At 44.7% G+C, this 17,954-nt stretch overlaps 1 protein-coding gene across 1 annotated transcript in view; it reads right to left on the reverse strand.

Annotated features, from left to right (window-relative positions):
* LOC145357365 (uncharacterized) overlaps positions 1 to 14,482 on the reverse strand; it is a 99,730-nt gene extending 85,248 nt beyond the window's left edge. The window contains exon 1 of the mRNA XM_080210666.1: positions 14,272 to 14,482. Within this exon, the coding sequence (XP_080066792.1) occupies positions 14,272 to 14,423 (152 nt within the window). The 5' untranslated portion in view covers positions 14,424 to 14,482. The remainder of the gene's footprint in view (positions 1 to 14,271) is intronic.
* Between the last annotated feature and the right edge of the window lie 3,472 nt (positions 14,483 to 17,954).

Genomic DNA, 17,954 nt, shown 5'->3' on the forward strand with positions numbered 1-17,954 from the left:
AGCGAGGGGGATAGAATATAAAAGCAGGGAGGTCTTGCTGCAACTGTACAGGGCACTGGTGAGGCCGCAGCTGGAGTACTGTGTGCAGTTTTGGTCGCCGCACTTGCGCAAGGATATTTTGGCCTTGGAGGGAGTGCAGAGGAGGTTCACTAGGCTGATTCTGGAGATGAGGGGGTTGGACTATGAAGAGAGACTAAATAGACTGGGCTTGTACTCGTTGGAGTTTAGAAGGATGAGCGGGGATCTTATAGAGACGTATATAAGCCGTGGATAACGAAGGAGGTGAAGGAAAGTGTTAAATTAAAAGCGGAGGAATTTAGAGTAGCTAAGAGTAGTGGGCGAGAAGAGGATTGGGAAAGGTTTAAATGTCAACAAAGATTGACAAAGAAGTTGATAAAGAAGGGTAGGAGAAACTATGAAGCTGGGCTAGCGCTTAATATAAAAAAGGATAGCAAGAGTTTTTATAAATATATAAGGAAGAGGCTGGCTAGGGTGAACGTTGGTCCTTTAGAGGATGAGAAAGGGGACCTAGTGGTAGGGGATGGGGATATGGCTAAGGTATTGAATAACTTTTTTGTTTCTGTCTTCACGGAGGAGGACGTGAATAATTTGCCGGGTGTTAGTGATGGAAAGGTGGTAGGACTGGAGGGTCTTAATGACATTACTGTTACTAGAGAGGCGGTGCTCGACAGACTGGAGGGGCTGATTGTGGACAAGTCCCCAGGACCGGATGGAATGCATCCGAGGGTTCTGAAAGAAATGGCGGAGGTGATAGTGGATGCCTTGGTGGTTATTTTCCAGACGTCGCTGGATTCCGGGGAAGTGCCGGAGGATTGGAAAACGGCTAATGTCACGCCGTTGTTTAAGAAGGGTGCCAGGCAAAAGGCGGGGAATTATAGGCCGGTTAGTTTAACGTCTGTGGTAGGTAAAATGTTAGAATCCGTCATTAAGGAGGAAATTGCGAGGCATCTCGAAGGGAATTGCTTGATAGAGCAGATGCAGCACGGTTTCATTAAAGGGAAGTCGTGTCTGACAAATTTACTGGAGTTCTATGAGGATGTGTCTAGGGCGGTGGATAGAGGAGAGCCGGTGGATGTGGTCTTCCTGGATTTTCAGAAGGCGTTTGACAAAGTACCTCACAAGAGGTTATTGCAGAAGGTCGAGGGACATGGAGTTGGGGGTAGGGTGTTAGCGTGGATAGAGGATTGGTTGTCAAATAGGAGGCAGAGAGTGGGGGTCAACGGGTGCTATTCGGATTGGCAGATGGTGACTAGTGGAGTGCCCCAGGGGTCGGTGCTGGGGCCTCAGCTTTTTACCATTTATATAGATGATCTGGAGGAGGGAACCGAGTGCAGGGTGTCGAAATTTGCTGATGACACCAAGATTGGGGAAACGGCAAATTGTGCAGAGGGTGTGGAGAGTCTGCAGAAGGATCTAGATAGGCTGGGCGAATGGGCCAGGAAATGGCAAATGGAATTTAATGTTGGCAAGTGTGAGGTGGTCCACTTTGGTAGGAATAATGGTAGGAAGGACTATTACTTACGTGGCGAAAAACTGCAGCAGGCGACGGTGCAGAGGGACCTCGGGGTCCTTGTGCATGAGTCGCAAAAACCCAGCTTGCAGGTGCAGCAGGTGGTCAGGAAGGTGAATGGGATGCTGGCCTTCATAGCGAGGGGGATTGAATATAAAAGTAGGGAGGTCTTGCTGCAGCTGTATAGGGCATTGGTGAGGCCGCAGCTGGAGTACTGTGTGCAGTTTTGGGCGCCGCACCTGCGCAAAGATATTTTGGCCTTGGAGGGAGTGCAGAGGAGGTTTACTAGGCTGATACCGGAGTTGAGGGCGTTGAGCTATGAGGAGAGGCTGAATAAACTAGGCTTGTACTCGTTAGAGTTTAGAAGAATGAGGGGAGATCTCATGAGACGTATAAGATGATGAATGGAATGGATAGGATAGAGGTGGGGAGACTCTTCCCGCTCAAAAAAGGCAGTAGGAGTAGGGGGCACAGCCTCAAGATAAAGGGGGGGCGGTTTAGAACGGAGTTGAGGAGGAACTTCTTCACTCAAAGGGTGGTGAATCTCTGGAATTCTCTGCCCGTTGAAGTGGTGGAGGCTGCCTCGCTAAATATTTTTAAGACGCGGGTTGATGGGTTTTTGATAAGAGAGGGGATTAAGGGTTATGGGGAGAGGGCGGGAATGTGGAACTGAGCCACGACAGATCAGCCATGATCTTATTGAATGGCGGGGCAGGCTCGAAGGGCTAGATGGCCTACTCCTGCTCCTATTTCTTATGTTCTTATAAGATAATGAAGGGGATGGATAGGGTAGAGGTAGAGAGATTCTTCCCGCTTAGAATGAATGGCAGGACTAGAGGGCACAGCCTCAAGATAAGGGGGGTGCAGTTTAGATCGGAGTTGAGGAGGAACTTCTTCACTCAAAAGGTGGTGAATCTCTGGAATTCTCTGCCCGTTGAAGTGGTGGAGGCTGCCTCGCTGAATATATTTAAGTCACGGGTAGATAGGCTTCTGATAGACAGGGGAATTAAGGGTTATGGGGGGAAAGCGGGAAAGTGGAACCGATCAACTTTAGATCAGCCATGATCTTATTGAATGGCGGGGCAGGCTCGAGGGGCTAGATGGCCTACTCCTGCTCCTATTTCTTATGTTCTTATGTTATGTTCTTAAGTGTTTGTAGACTTGCTGCTATTCAGATGGTTAGAACCTGTTGATGCTTGTTTGGAGGATTTGACATAACACATTGAACTTTTGGGCCACTATTTTCAGGCCAGCAGAATAGAGGGGGAAGAGAACAGCAGTCCTGCTGAGTGTTTGTGGAACCCAGGTTTACAATTTAAAATATGCAATCTAACATCCCCAAGCGTGCCTGACTCCAAGTCATCCACTGAGTTAGGTGAAATGGTAATAACATACCACCCGAAGCCATCAGTAATATTGCAGTGATGTAATGTTAACTCAGTCAGGAGAGTCCCACGGGAAACTACTGCGACTTACATTACAAAGTTAAGACAGATCGCAGAGCACTGAGACTGCGGAACCACTCTTAACAATACACCGCAGAACCGTTTAGTCTGCAGGATAAACAGTGGGGCCAGGCAAAGGAAGCAATTAGCAGAGGCAGATAGAAAGTTTAAGATAGTGCTGCTGATAGGGAATGCCAAGAAGAGAACTCAAAATGGTGCAGTCAGGGCAGGAAGCTGCAGTCAGCACTGTCCCAAAAGTAAAGACGTAATTTTAATATGGGAAAAAAATGCAACCATAAATAACGCGAGAAGCTTTAAAAGGGCCAATCACCTAGGATTGAAGTAGTGTGTTACTGGTGCCCAGATAATCATTCCCCTGAAGCACGCAGGTATAAAGAGACTGCATTTTTTTTATCTGCCACAGGAAAGATCACTTGGAACATAGACTATAACAGTACAGGCCCTTCGGCCCTCGATGTTGCACCGACCAGTGGAACCAATCTAATGACCCTCTAACCTAAACTATTCCAGTGTTATCCATATGCCTATCCACTGACCATTTGAACGCCCTTAAAGTTGGCGAGTCCACAACTGCTGCAGGCAGGGCATTCCATGCCCTTACTACCCTCTGAGTAAAGAACCTACCTCTGACATCCGTCCTATAATTACCGCCCCTCAATTTAAAGCTATTAGGGCACCGATGTAAAAGTAAGTGAAGTCTACCCAATAACAGACTTAGTAATACATCAATCACAGTGTGTAATATGGAAGAGTCCAGGACTGAGGGTTTCTGTACTCACTCATTGTTCAATGTGAAAGTGGGCAAGGTCGCTCTTATCACTGTGATGCGGTGGGCTTGAAAGGTGGAAGTTGAGAGGGGAGCCTCTGGCACAGTGATAGGAGAACACACATTTCAATATTTACAAGAAGCAGTCCAGCCATTAAATTTGTGGGGTACTGCAGCAAAACTAACAGCTTAAACAGGAGATTCCAGCAAGATAAAAGGGTATTGCCACAGTATCTGTAAACTTAACTTCATTGCAGTGTTAATGCAAGTCTACTTGTGACACGAATAAATAAACTTGATCAGCAGCAGTAAGCAGTAATAATAGCAGTCCAAGGGCCATGATTAACTCAAGGTAATCAAGTTAAACTGGATGGAGATCTACCAAGTACAGGAAGAGGACAGTTAATGAGGAAATACGAGAATGCTTTCTTGCGACCATTACAATTCTGGTCACCCTGTCATTGGAAGGATGTTAGTAAACCGGAAAGGGTGCTGAGCAGTTTGACAAGGATATTACTGGGACTGGAAGGTTTGAATTACAGGGAGAGGCTGGATAGGCTGGGTCTTTATTCCATAGAGCAGAGGAGGATGAGGGGTGATCTTAGAGAGGTACATAAAATAATGAGAGGCACAGATAAGGTGAATAGCCAAGGTCTTTTCCTCGGGGTAGGGGAGTCCAAAACTAGAGGGCATTGGTTTAAGGAGAGAGGGGAAAGATTTAAAAGGGACCTGAGGGACAACTTTTTCTACACAGAGGGTGGTACGTATATAGAATGAGCTACCAAAGGGCTTGGTAGAGGCTGTACAATTATAACATTGGGATTGGGTGGGAAAGGTTTAGAGGGATATGGGCCAAATACAGGCAAATTGGACTAGTTCAGTTTTGGAAACCTGGTTGGCCTGGACAAGTTGGGCTGAAGTACTGTTTCTGCACTGTAGATCTCTATGACTCTAAGTTATATAAAATAAAGGCAAAGATCCAGAGACAACCCCTTGGTTTTTTAGAGCAAATCCAATACCACATGCCTTGTGAGAACAGTTGGACAGAAAATTGAAGAGACTGGGAGAACTGGGTATTATCCATCTACTTCAATTTGCAGAGTGGGCAACACCCATAGACCCCGTGATAAAGCATGACAAGACCCTCCACATCTGTGGAAAACACAACTTAACAGTTAATTAGGCTGCAAACTTATGTAAAGATCCAATACCAAAGACTGAAGACTTGTATGCTGGCAGGAGGTCAGTCTTGTATAAAGCTGGATGTGAGCCACGCACATCAGCAGCCTGCGTTTGACAATGCTTCCCACAGTTATGCTACAATAATTGTTTGTTTCAGTGTACACACCTTGTACTATTTTCCAGAGGAAAATTGGAGTCTATTGCAAGGACTGCCAAGATGATGATGATTTGATAACTGGATGGACAGAAGCTGAGCACCTAACTAACTTAGAGAAGGTGCGAAAGATTTCAAGAGGCTGGAGCTCATCTCCGGAAGGAGAAAATATTTTTCAAGCCACTGAGGTGACCTACCTGGGGGTTCTCATGTAGATGTACAAGGATTACACATCCTATGGAAGACAACATCAGAGCTATGAAAGAAGTCATTGGCCTCCTGAAATACATTTGAGCTCAAGTCATTCTTAGAAGTGGTGAATTACTATGCGTGCTCTGTACTGAACTTGTCAACATTATTGGCCCTCTTGCATGTGCTGCTAAAGAAACACCAATGATGCCCCAGAGAGAAGCTTTAAAAGCAATTGTTACACTCATCGAGCTTATTGTTGTATTTCAACCTATCAAAGGAACTGGCATTAACCTGTGATATCTCTACGTATGGCATTGGTGCAGTGTTGTTCCATCAGATGGAGGATGGATCTGAAAGACCAACAAGGTACATCTCGAGAATCTTCTCAGAGGTTGAAAAAAACTACCCTCGGATTGGAAAGGACAGCTTATCAATAGTATATGGAATAAAAAAAGTTCCATCAGTACATGTATACATTTTACCCTTGTTATAGACCACAAGCCACCCTTGATCCTTTTTAAAGAGAAGGCGATTCTGCCAGTCTTATGCAGAAGAATTTAATAAGGGTGTTAATTCTGCCCTCCTATGGATATACATTCAAGCATTGTCCTGGAACACACATAGCAGATATGGATGTGCTTAGTCAGCTGCCTTTACCAGAGAGTAAAGCACCTCACTCAGTCCTGCAGGACATTGTCATGGTTTTGGACTTCTTAGACATGTTGCCAGTTTCGGCACAGTAAATCAAGTATTAGACAAAAGGATCCATTGTTGTCCAAAGTGAGGCATGGGATATAAAAGGTTGGGCTTGTGAGCCAGTCATTGAAGAGACAAAACCATGTTATATACAAAAAGATGAATTAAGTTGCGGAGACTGCATCATACTCTGGGGAGCCAGAGTAGTTGTCCCTTTACCAGATTACTAGTGGTTTGTGAGCTAGTAACTTGAGTCTCTCTCCTGCTGGTGTTCTGGGAAGCTGTCCTGACATTAAGCTTGTATGTGTGTGTGTATCAAGAGAACTACAGCATCCAAATAGGGATAGAGCTCCTGCATCACGTAAGTATTCGTATTTTCTGTGCTAAACCTTTTGTTTATGGGGATTCGTTTCACTGGAACTATTAAGGTTTATACAATATCATGGTTTTCTTTCTTGTTTGTGATCAGTAAAAGTTATTACTAATTTTCTTTCCATACATGTTAACTGTATTCTTAAATAAACCTTGTTTGTTAAAAGCTCCCTAGTGGGTCATTTGAATCATACCTGAAATGAAATATCTCATGCTTACCCTAGCCAAAATCAAATTGCAAAACCTATGATCCAGGTGGATTTCATAAAACACCTTGGAGTATCTGACTTGAATTAGAACAGTACCCACAGTAGTTCAAGGCAGCAGCTTTTCAAGGGCAATTAGGGATGGACAGTAGATCCTGGCTGAGGCAATGATGCCCTCTTCACATGATAGAATTGAAACAGAAAACACACCAACAGTCCAGGCAGCTGAAGAAGGCATCTCATTTATTACAGACCAATGATCTTACTTCAATCTCATTTCAACTCACTCCATTATTCTGTTACTAGATCACTCTGCTCACCTAACAATAACCTTACCAACTGGTCTCAGATTCACTAATTACACTGTTCCATTGCCAACAGAATCTACTAGCCTCACACGTATCCGATATAACAAACTCACGGTATCTAGTCCCCACCTCCTGTTCCCACTGGAATCAATGGTGATTCAATGTGCAATGCCTATGCTCTTTGAAAAATCTTTCCAATTTAGACCCACACGCCAGCCGTATCCCTGAGTGTTTGTCAAATACAAGTCTAATTGGTTTTGGAAAGTTCCAGTGCACTCTGATACAATAGTCTGTCAGACTGCAATATTCTAGATCTTTGCTATGCCTCTGTGTGAGGACATTTATCCTTATCTTTGCTCCGGCTTTTTTTTAAACCAATGATTACATATCTACAATCTCTGGTTGTAATAGTATTCCCTGTACTCGAGCCCAGGTCACTATGAGAAAAGTAATGACCTCTGGAGGATCCCACCGTATACTGCATCACTACTCTGCCCTATTCCTTAAGTGATTATATGCCCAAGTTTACACTTTCAGAGCGCTGCTCCTTCATCAGGTGAGTGGAGTTCAAACAGGGCATATAAAGACACAATCTCAATTTACAAAATAATGGTTAGAATGTGGGTCTTTACAGCTAATCAAGTCTTAAAGGTACAGACAATGTGAGTGGAGACAGCGTTAAGCGCAGGTTAAAGAGATGTGTATTGTCTCCAGACAGGACAGTTAGTGAGATTTTGCAAGCCCAGGCAAGTCACAGGGGTTACAGATAGTGTGACATGAACCCAAGATCCCGGTTGAGGCCGTCCTCATGTGTGCAGAACTTGGCTATCAGTCTCTGCTCAGCGACTCTGCGCTGTTGTGTGTTGTGAAGGCCGCCTTGGAGAACGCTTACCCGAAGATCAGAGGCCGAATGCCCATGACAACTTAAGTGTTCCTGAACAGGACGGGAACAGTTTTGCCTGGTGATTGTTGAGCAATGTTCATTCATCTGTTGCGTCTGCATGGTCTCCCCAGTGTACCATGCTTTGGGACATCCTTTCCTGCAGCGTATCAGGTAGACAACGTTGGCCGAGTTGCAAGAGTATTTACCGTGTACCTGGTGGATGGTGTTCTCATGTGAGACAATCCATCTGTGTCGATGATCCAGAATGTCTTGCAGAGGTTGCCGTGGTCACTGTTCTCCTGAAGGCTGGGTAGTTTGCTGCGGACAATGGTCTGTTTGAGGTTGTGCGGTTGTTTGAAGGCAAGAAGTGGGGGTGTGGGGATGGTCTTGGCGAGATGTTCATCTTCACCAACGACGTGTTGAAGGCTCTGGAGAAAATGTCGTAGCTTCTCCGCTCCAGGGAAGTACTGGACGATGAAGGGTACTCTGTCCACCGTGTGCCGTGTTTGTCTTCTAAGGAGGTTGGTGTGGTTTTTCACTGTGGCGCGTTGGAACTGTCGATCGATGAGTTGAGCGCCATATCCTGTTCTTACGAGGGCATCTTTCAGCATCCGGAGATGTCTGTCGGGATCCTCCTCATCTGAGCAGATCCTGTGTATACGGAGGGTTTGTCCATAGGGGATGGCTTCTTTAACATGTTTCGGGTGGAAGCTGGAGAAGTGGAGCATCGTGAGGTTATCTGTGGGCTTGCGGTGCAGTGAGGTGCTGAGATGGCCGTCCTTGATGAAGATGTGTGTGTCCAAGAATGCAACCGATTCCGGAGAATAGTCCATGGTGAGTCTGATAGTGGGATGGAACTTGTTGATGTCATCATATAGTTACCGCACATTTCAAACAGACCATTGTTTGCATCCATTGACATGGATGCCAACATCTCACATGAGAACACCAACCACAAGATACACAGTATATACTCTTGCAACTCAGCCAACGTTGTCTATCTGATCCGTTGTGGGAAAGGGTGTCCTGAGACATGGTACATTGGGGAGACCATGCAGGCGCAACAGATGAATGAACACTGCTCGACAATCACCAGGCAGAAGTGTTCTCTCACTGTTGGCGAACACTTCAGCGGTCACAGGCATTCAGCCTCTGATCTTCGGGTAGCGTTCTCCAAGGCGGCCTTCACAACACGCAACAGCGCAGAGTCACTGAACAGAGACTGATAGCCAAGTTCCGCACACGTGAGGACGGCCTCAACCGGGAACTTGGGTTCATGTCACACTATCTGTAACCCCCATGACTTCCCTGGGCTTGCAACATCTCACTAACTGCCCTGTCTGGAGACAATACACATCTCTGTAAGAACATAAGACATGCGCTTAACCCTCTCTCTAGTCACATTGTCTATACCTTCAAGACTTGATTAGCTGTAAAAATTCACATTCCAACCATTATTCTGTAAATTGAGTTTGTGTCTTTATATACCCTGTTTGTGAACAGAACTCCCACCCACCTGACGAAGGATCAGTGCTCCGAAAGCTAGTGGCTTGTGCTACCAAATTAACCTGTTGAACTTTAACCTGGTGTTGTGAGACTTCTTACTGTGTTTACCCCAGACCAAAACCGGCATCTCCACATGTTGGGAATACAGCCAGAGATCAGTGTGGCAGCACCTGATTGGACTCTTATCAATCAGGGTGATCAAGCCCTGATCGATTGATTGACAAGAATCAGGAGACTGTCCAAAAGGACACAAAAGCAAGGAGGGATAAGAGGTGCTGCGCATCACCTCTCTCTCTTTCTCGGACCCCACGAACGAGCTACAACAATGGTGACCGTCGCCAGCAACAACCAGCACGAGGAGAGACGCCACACCCGAGAAGGGAGAAAGAACAGAGCCACAGTGCCAGACCAGACTGAAGGGACAGACTTGCGCAAAAAACAACCGAGACCAGCGCAAAGATAAAGGCCAAAACCTCCTTGGGTACTGCCAGTCAAGGTCTAGTATTGGACTTGAACTTTAGTATTTTCTGTGTGATAACTTATTGTTGGGTGGGTGGGTGATTATTGATTGTGCGTTTTAAATAAATATTGGTTGTACCAACAAGATGTCTACTCGCAGTTCTTTGTCCATCGTATAAGGGTTAGAACGGACTGTACGGCAGGCACAACACCTGCTGCCATCAGACTTTTGAATGGACTTACCTTGCATTAAGTTGATCTTTCTCTACACCCTAGCTATGACTGTAACACTACATTCTGTACCCTATCCTTCTCTATAAAAAGTATGTTTTGTATGTATAGCGCTCAAGAAACATTACTTTTCACTGTGTACCAATACACGTGACAATAAATCAAATCAAATCTCTCCTCTGTACAATTCCATCCTTTGTTAAAGGCTGACACAGTCCTCATTCACTAACACCATAAGAAGATTCTCAAGTCAGCCTCACTGTTCTCTTATCCCATAAGAAATAGACCATTTGTCCCTTCGAGCTGGCTCCACCATTCAATAGGATCATGACTGGCTGGACATCTCTCACATCCACTTTCCTGCCCTTTCCCCGTAACACTTGATTCCCTTACCGATCAAAAATCTAGCTATCTCAGCCTTAAATATACACAAGAACTCTGTGCCCACAACTCTCTGTGGCAAGGAGTTCCAAGGACTTCCAACCCTCAGAGAAGAAATCCTTCCTCATCGCAGTCTCACAGTCTGAGACTCTACCCTCTGGCCCTAGACCCTCCCATGAAGGGAAACATCCTCTCTGCATTTACCCTGTCAAGCCGCTGAAAAATCCGGTATATTTCAGGGAGATCACCCCTCACTCTTCTAAATTCCAATGAGTCATAGAAGAATCATTGAATCCCTACTGTGCAGAATGAGGCCACTCAGCCCATCAAGTCTGCACCACTCAGGTTCCGATCCACTCCTGTACTAACCAGCACCAATAGCATTATATCAAACGATGATCCTTCTCACATAATTCTTACAGCACTTGCAGTAACCCCACAGCATCCAGTCCTGATCCCCAACTGATCAAGTCTACTAGTTCCAAACTGACCAGCTTCACTAACTGATTTTATCATTACTACCTTAACCAGTTTCATCACTAACAAAGTGGCTACTTTCAACATTCACAGTAAGCAGTTTTATCATTCACACACTAACCAGTGTCATTAACTAGCTTCACTAACCAGTCCAGGACATAACCCCATGTATCTACCCCACTGATTTCCCCTAACCTATACATCCTGGGACACGAAGGGACAACTTAGCACGGCCAATCTACCTAACCTGCACATCTTTGAAGTGTGGGAGGAAACCGGAGCACCCAGGGAAAACCCACACAGACACAGGGAGAACATGCAAACACCACACAATGATCCAAGGCAGGAATTGAACCCAGGTCCCTGGAGATGTGAGGCACCCACTTTGCCATGGTGCCATGCAGGGTTACGAGAATAGGGCCTGTTTGGGATAATTGTCGGTGCAGACTCAATGGGCTGAATGGCCTCTTTCTGCACTGTAGGGATTCTATGATTCACAGTCTGATTAACCTTCCCTCAGAGAACATTCCCTCCATACCGAGGATCATCCTCTTAAAGCTTCTCTGAACCGTCTCCAATTGAATAATATATTTCCTTAATACGGAGACCAAAACTGCTGACAGTACTCCAGATGTGGTCTCACCAGTACTTTGCAGAGTTGCAGCAAGACTTCCCTATTGTTATAGTCTAATCCCCTTGAAATAAGGGCCAACATTCCACCAGCCTTCCTGATGACCTGCTGTACCTGTGTGCTAGCTTTCCATGTTTCGTGCACAAGTTCCCCCAAGTCCCTTTGTGTTGCAGCTGTATGCAGTTTTTCTACATTTAAATAATACTTTGTTCTCCCTTCTAAAATGAACAACTTCACATTTTGGTACATTATACTCCATTTGCCAACTTTTAGTTCACTTACTTAATGCAGCAATATCTCTTTGTAAACTGTCCGAATCCCTCTCATAATTTGCCTTTTCCACCATTTCATCCTATCTTTTTATACAGTTTAAAACTTTGCGGGGTTTCTTTTCATATTATCCGCTGATCATTTTTCAAATTCTCTCTTTGCCCTTCTATCCTTTATTGTTTTCCATCTATACTCTCTGTATTCTGCCTGGTTTGCCATTGTATTCTGCACCTAACATTAGTCAGAAACCTCCTTCCTGTTTTATTCAACCTATTTTCATAGAATCCCTACAGTGCTGAAGGAGGCCATTCGGGCCATCGAGTCTGCACCGAGCACAATCCCACCCAGGCCTTATCCACGTAGCACCACATATTTACCCTGCTAATCCCCCGACACTAAGGGTCAATTTATCACGGCCAATGCACCTAATCCGCAATCTTTGGACTGTGGGAGGAAACCGGAGCATCCGCAGGAAACCCACGTAGACACGGGGAGAATGTGCAAACTCCACACAGATAGTGACTGAGGTTGGAATCGAACCTGTGTCTCTGATGCTGTGAGGCAGCAGTGCTGACCACTGAGCCACCCATTATTTTGTTTGTCATCATTGAGGGAGTTTTATTTTTGGGTGCCCTCATCGTCCCTCCTTTTGGGGCTATAACTACTATACCTAGTCGTTGCTTGGTTTTACTGTTTTTATGTCCAGATTTTATTTACAATGACCTGCAATTTTCTATCTTCCAGTTGGATATTTTCACTGATACTTTTCACCTTCTCCCTTTCTGCAATTGCTTTGAACCTACGTGGTTTTATGCGGGGAAGATCATATCTCACCAACTTGATTGAGGAGGTGACAAAAATGATTGATGAGGAAAAGGTGGTGGATGTTGTCTACATGGACTTCAGTAAGGCATTTGACAAGGTGTCTCAAGGCAGGCTGGTACAAAAGCTGAATTGGGATTCGGGGTGGGCTGGTGAGATGGGTACAGAACTGGTTTGGTCATAGAAGACAGAGCAGCAGTAGAGGGGTGCTTTTCAGAAGATCAGTAACAAATAGTATTCGACAGGGATCACATATGTCATACAGGTGTGATCTATGCATACCATATATAGAGTACATATTCTATGTACTCTATGAATGGTATGCTTTGTTTGTATAGCGCAAGAAACAATATTTTTCACTGTACACTCATACATGACAATAATAAATCCAATCAAATACATAGATTCCAACACAAACTAACAAGTTTTACTAGTCCTGGACGAGTCAGTTCCACTCCTGTACTAACCAGTACCAATAGCATTATATCAAACCATGATCCTTCTCACATAATTCTTACAGCACTTGCAGTAACCCCACAGCATCCAGTCCTGGTCCTATTCTGATCAGTTCTACTAGTTCCAAACTGACCAGCTTCACTAACTGATTACATCGTTAATACCTTAACCAGTTTCATCATGAACAAAGCAACTACTTTCAACAGTTTTATCATTCACACACTAACCAGTGTCATTAACCAGCTTCACTAACCAGTTTCACCAGTCACTCACTGACCAGTTTCCCCAGATAGTTTCACTAGTCAGTTTCATTATTCACACTCCAAATCAGCTTCACTAACCGACATTACATTAACAAACTGAACCAGTTTCATTACTGGGTTACACCATTCACACACTAACCAGTGTCATTAACCAGCTTCACTAACCAGTTTCACCATTCACACGCTAACCAGTCTCGTTAACCAGTTTCACCATTCACACGCTAACCAGTCTTGTTAACCAGTTTCACCATTCACACGCTAATCAGTCTCGTTAACCACTTCACTAACCAGTTTCACCATTCACACACTAACCAGTCTCATTAACCAGCTACACTAACCAGTTTCACCATTCACACACTAACCAGTCTCGCTAACCAGCTTCACTAACCAGTTTCACCATTCACATGCTAACCAGTCTCGTTAACCAGCTTCACTAACCAGTTTCACCATTCACACGCCAACCAGTCTCACTAACCAGCTTCACTAACCAGTTTCACCATTCACACGCTAACCAGTCTCACTAACCAGCTTCACTAACCAGTTTCACCATTCACACGCTAACCAGTCTCGTTAACCAGCTTCACTAACCAGTTTCACCATTCGCACGCTAACCAGTCTCATTAACCAGCTTCACTAACCAGTTTCAGCATTCACACGCTAACCAGTCTCACTAACCAGTTTCACCATTCACACACTAACCAGTCTCGTTAACCAGCTTCACTAACCAGTTTCACCATTCGCACGCTAACCAGTCTCATTAACCAGCTTCACTAACCAGTTCCACCATTCGCACGCTAACCAGTCTCATTAACCAGCTTCACTAACCAGTTTCACCATTCACACGCTAACCGCTTTCTCCATTCACAAAACAACCAGCCACCCTAACCACTTTTACCATTCACATTCTAGCCAGTTTCACTAATCAGCCACGCTGGTCAGTTAACGGTATAAGTTTATCTGCTGGTTACACTAGTTAAGGAGCCCTCTCCAGTTCCCCCCGCTCTCATTCATTCACTTACCGGCGGCTGCTGAAGGAGCTGCCCAACTGCCCTGCCGCCTGCTCCGGGGAAGCCAGCTGGAGAGTGGCCGCCGGGAATGGGTAATGGAAAGCGGAGCTGCCGGAAAATGCCAGCACCTGAAACAGGCAGCAGAGCCGGAGAAAGGCGCTCATCCCGGGACAGCGCAGCTGGGCTGAGTCCAGCTCCGGACAGTCCTGGGCTTCAGTCTCTGCAAAGCTCCCTGTCTGACTGGAGGGAGGCAGCACTGGCCAGTCCACAGGTCCCTAAAGGCTGAGTCAGGAACAGGAAAATGGTCCTGAAGAATTGGACAGCCCATTCGGGGGAGTTACTCAACTCCATTTATCATACACAGCCTGAAGAACTCACACACACAGTCTCTGTAACTCTCACACACACAGCCTCCCTGAAGAACTCACACACAGTCTCCCTAACTCTCACACACAGTCTCCCTGAAGAACTCACACACACATTGTCTCTAACACTCATACACAGTCTCTGTAACTCTCACACACACACCCCCTGTAACTATTGTGTTGCAGGGTCCCTGTGACTCTCTGGCATTTCTGAGTTTGTGCATGTGTGTGTATATAAATGTGTTTCTGATTCTCTGAATATTTGTGTATTCTGTGTTTCGGAGTCTATCTGACTGTGTGTGTGTGTGTGTGTGTGTGTATGTGTTTCTGAGCCTGTGTGTATATATGTGTTTGAGTCTGTGTGCATATGGTATGTGTTTCTGAGTCTGTGTATGTGTGTTCTCAGTCTAGGTGTTTCTGATCCTGTGTGTGTGTTTCTGACTCTTCGTGTGTTTCTGAGTCTGTGGGTATATATATGTTTGAGTGTGTATGGATGTGTTTCTGAAACTGTCTGTGTGTTTCTGAGCGTGTCTGAGTAAGTGTGTGTATGTGTTTGAGTGTGTGATATGTGTTTCTGAGTCTGCGTGCATGTGTGTCTGTTGTGTATATGTGTGTTTGTTGTGTGTGTATGTGTTTCTGAGTCTGTGTATAAAATATGTGTCCCTGATCTGTGTGTGTGTAAATGTGTTTGAGTCTTTGAATATTTGTGTTCTGTGTTTCTGAGTCTATCTGAGTATGTGTGTGTGTATATGTGTTTCTGAGCCTGTGTGTGTACATGTGTTTGAGTCTATGTGCGTGTGGTATGTGTTTCTAAGTCTGAGTAACTGTGTATATATGTTTCTGAGTCTGAGTGCATGTGTATATGTGTTTCTGAGTTCTGTGTGTGCATATATATGCTTCTGAGCCTGTGTTTGTGTGTATATATATATGTTTCTGAGTCTGGGTGCGTGTGCAAGTGTTTCCGCGTGTATGTTTCTAACTGTGTGTGTTTCTGAATCTGTGAGTATATACGTGTTTGAGTGTGTGTGTGTGTTTATGTGTTTCTGATTCTGTGTGTGTGTGTATGTGTTTCTGACTCTGTGTTTCTGAGTCTGTGTATATATATATATATATATGTTTGAGTGTGTGTATGTGTTTCTGAGACCGTGTGTGCGTATATGTGTTTCTGAGACCGTGTGTGCGTATATGTGTTTCTGAGTCTCTGTATGTGTATATACATGTGTTTCTGAGTCTGTGTGTGTGATATATGTTTCTGAGTCTGTCTGAGTAAATGTTGATATATGTTTCTGAGTCTCTGTGCTTCTGAGCCTGTGCGCGTGTATGCATTTGAGTCTGTGCGTGTATATATGAGTTTCTGAGTCTGTGTGTTTGTGTGTGTGTGTTTCTGACACTGCGTGTTTGAGTCTCTGTATGTATATATGTGTATGATTGTGTGTGTATATGTTTCTGAGTCTGTATGTGTGTTTGTGTTTGAGTCTGTGTGTGTGTTTGTGTTTCTGAGTCTATGTGTGTTGTATACATGTGTTCCGGAGATGAGGGGGTTGGACTATGAAGAGAGACTAAATAGACTGGGTCTGTACTCGTTGGAGTTTAGAAGGATGAGGGGGGATCTTATAGAGACGTATGAGATAAGGTAGGGTAGAGGTAGAGAGATTCTTCCCGCTTAGAAGGGATAGCAGGACCAGAGGGCACAGCCTCAAAATAAGGGGGGGGGGCAGTTTAGATCAGAGTTGAGGAGGAACTTTTTCACTCAAATGGTGGTGAATCTCTGGAATTCTCTGCCCGTTAAAGTGGTGGAGGCTACCTCACTGAATATATTTAAGTCACGGGTAGATAGGTTTTTGATAGACAGGGGAATTAAGGGTTCTGGGGAGAAAGTGGGAAAGTGGAACTGATCCACTTCAGATCAGCCATGATCTTATTGAATGGTGGGGCAGGCTCGAAGGGCTAGATGGCCGACTCCTGCTCCTATTTCTTATGTTCTTATGTTCTGAGTCTGTTATGTTTCTGAGTCTGTATACATGTTTATGTCTTTCTGAGTCTGTGTGTGTTTCTGAGTCTGTGTATGTGATATGTGTTTCTGAGTCTGCGCATTTATGTGATATGTGTTTATGAGTCTGTGTTCCTGAGTCTGTGTGTGTGTATGTGTTTGAGTCTGTGTGTATATATAGTGTTTCTGAGTCCATGTGTGGGTATTTTTGTGTTTCTGAGTCTGTGTGCGTGTGTATGTTTCTGACTCCGCGTGTTTTTCTGAGTTTTGGGGTACTGGGACCGGTTCTGGGGGAGATGTGACCTGTACGAATTGGACGGGGTACACCTGGGCAGGCCTGGGACTGATGTCCTGGGGGACTGTTTGCTAGCACAGTTGGGGAGTGTTTAAACTAATATGCCAGGAGGATGGGAACCAATGTGAGGAGTCTGAGGAGGGAGCAAGGACAAAAACAAAAGGTAGATAAGAGAATAAGGAAAGTGATAGGCAGAAAAACCAAGAACAAAGTTCAAACAGGGAAAAACATTGGGAGCAAGACAAACAATGTGAAAAAGATAAGCTTAAAGACTCTGTGCCTTAATGCATAGAGCATTTGCAGTAAAATGGATGAACTAATAGCGTAGATGGATGTAAAAAGGTACAATATAATTGGGATGACGGAGTCATGGCTGCAGGGTGACCAGGGATGGGAATTGAATGTCCCAGGGTATTCAGTATTTAGAATGGAAAGAAGGTAGTTGAGTGGCACTGCTGGTTAAAGAGGAAATCAGTACAATAGTGATAAGAATACTAGCTCTGACAATGCGGAGTCTGTATGTGTAGAACTGAGAAATACCAAGGGGCAAAAAACATTAGTGGGTGTCATATATAGACCCCCAAACTGCAGTAGTGATGTGAGGAATGGCATTAAACACAAAATTAGAGATGCATGTGATAAAGGAATATCGGTGATCATGGGGGATTTTAATCTGCACATAGATTGGGCAAATCAAATTAGTCACAATGCCGTAGAGAAGGAATTCCTGGAGTGTAAACTCCTGTTTTCTTGACCAATATGAGGTTTCTTGACCAATATGAGGAGGAACCAACCAGAGAGCAGATCATCTTAGACTGGGTACTGTGTAATGAGAAGGGAATCATTGCCAATCCAGCTGTAGGAGACCCCTTGGGGATGAGTGAACATAACGTGATATTATTTTTTATCAAGATGGCGAGTGAAGTAGTTGATTCGGAGACTAGGCTGCTGAATCTTAATGAAGGAAACTATGAGGATATGAGGCGTGAGTTGGCCTTGATAGACTGGGGAAAGTCACTTAAAGGGATGACAGTGGATAGTCAAT

Source organism: Carcharhinus amblyrhynchos, chromosome 23, assembly GCF_965287045.1.
Source record: "Carcharhinus amblyrhynchos chromosome 23, sCarAmb.v2.hapA, whole genome shotgun sequence".
Taxonomy (NCBI): Eukaryota; Metazoa; Chordata; class Chondrichthyes; order Carcharhiniformes; family Carcharhinidae; genus Carcharhinus; species Carcharhinus amblyrhynchos.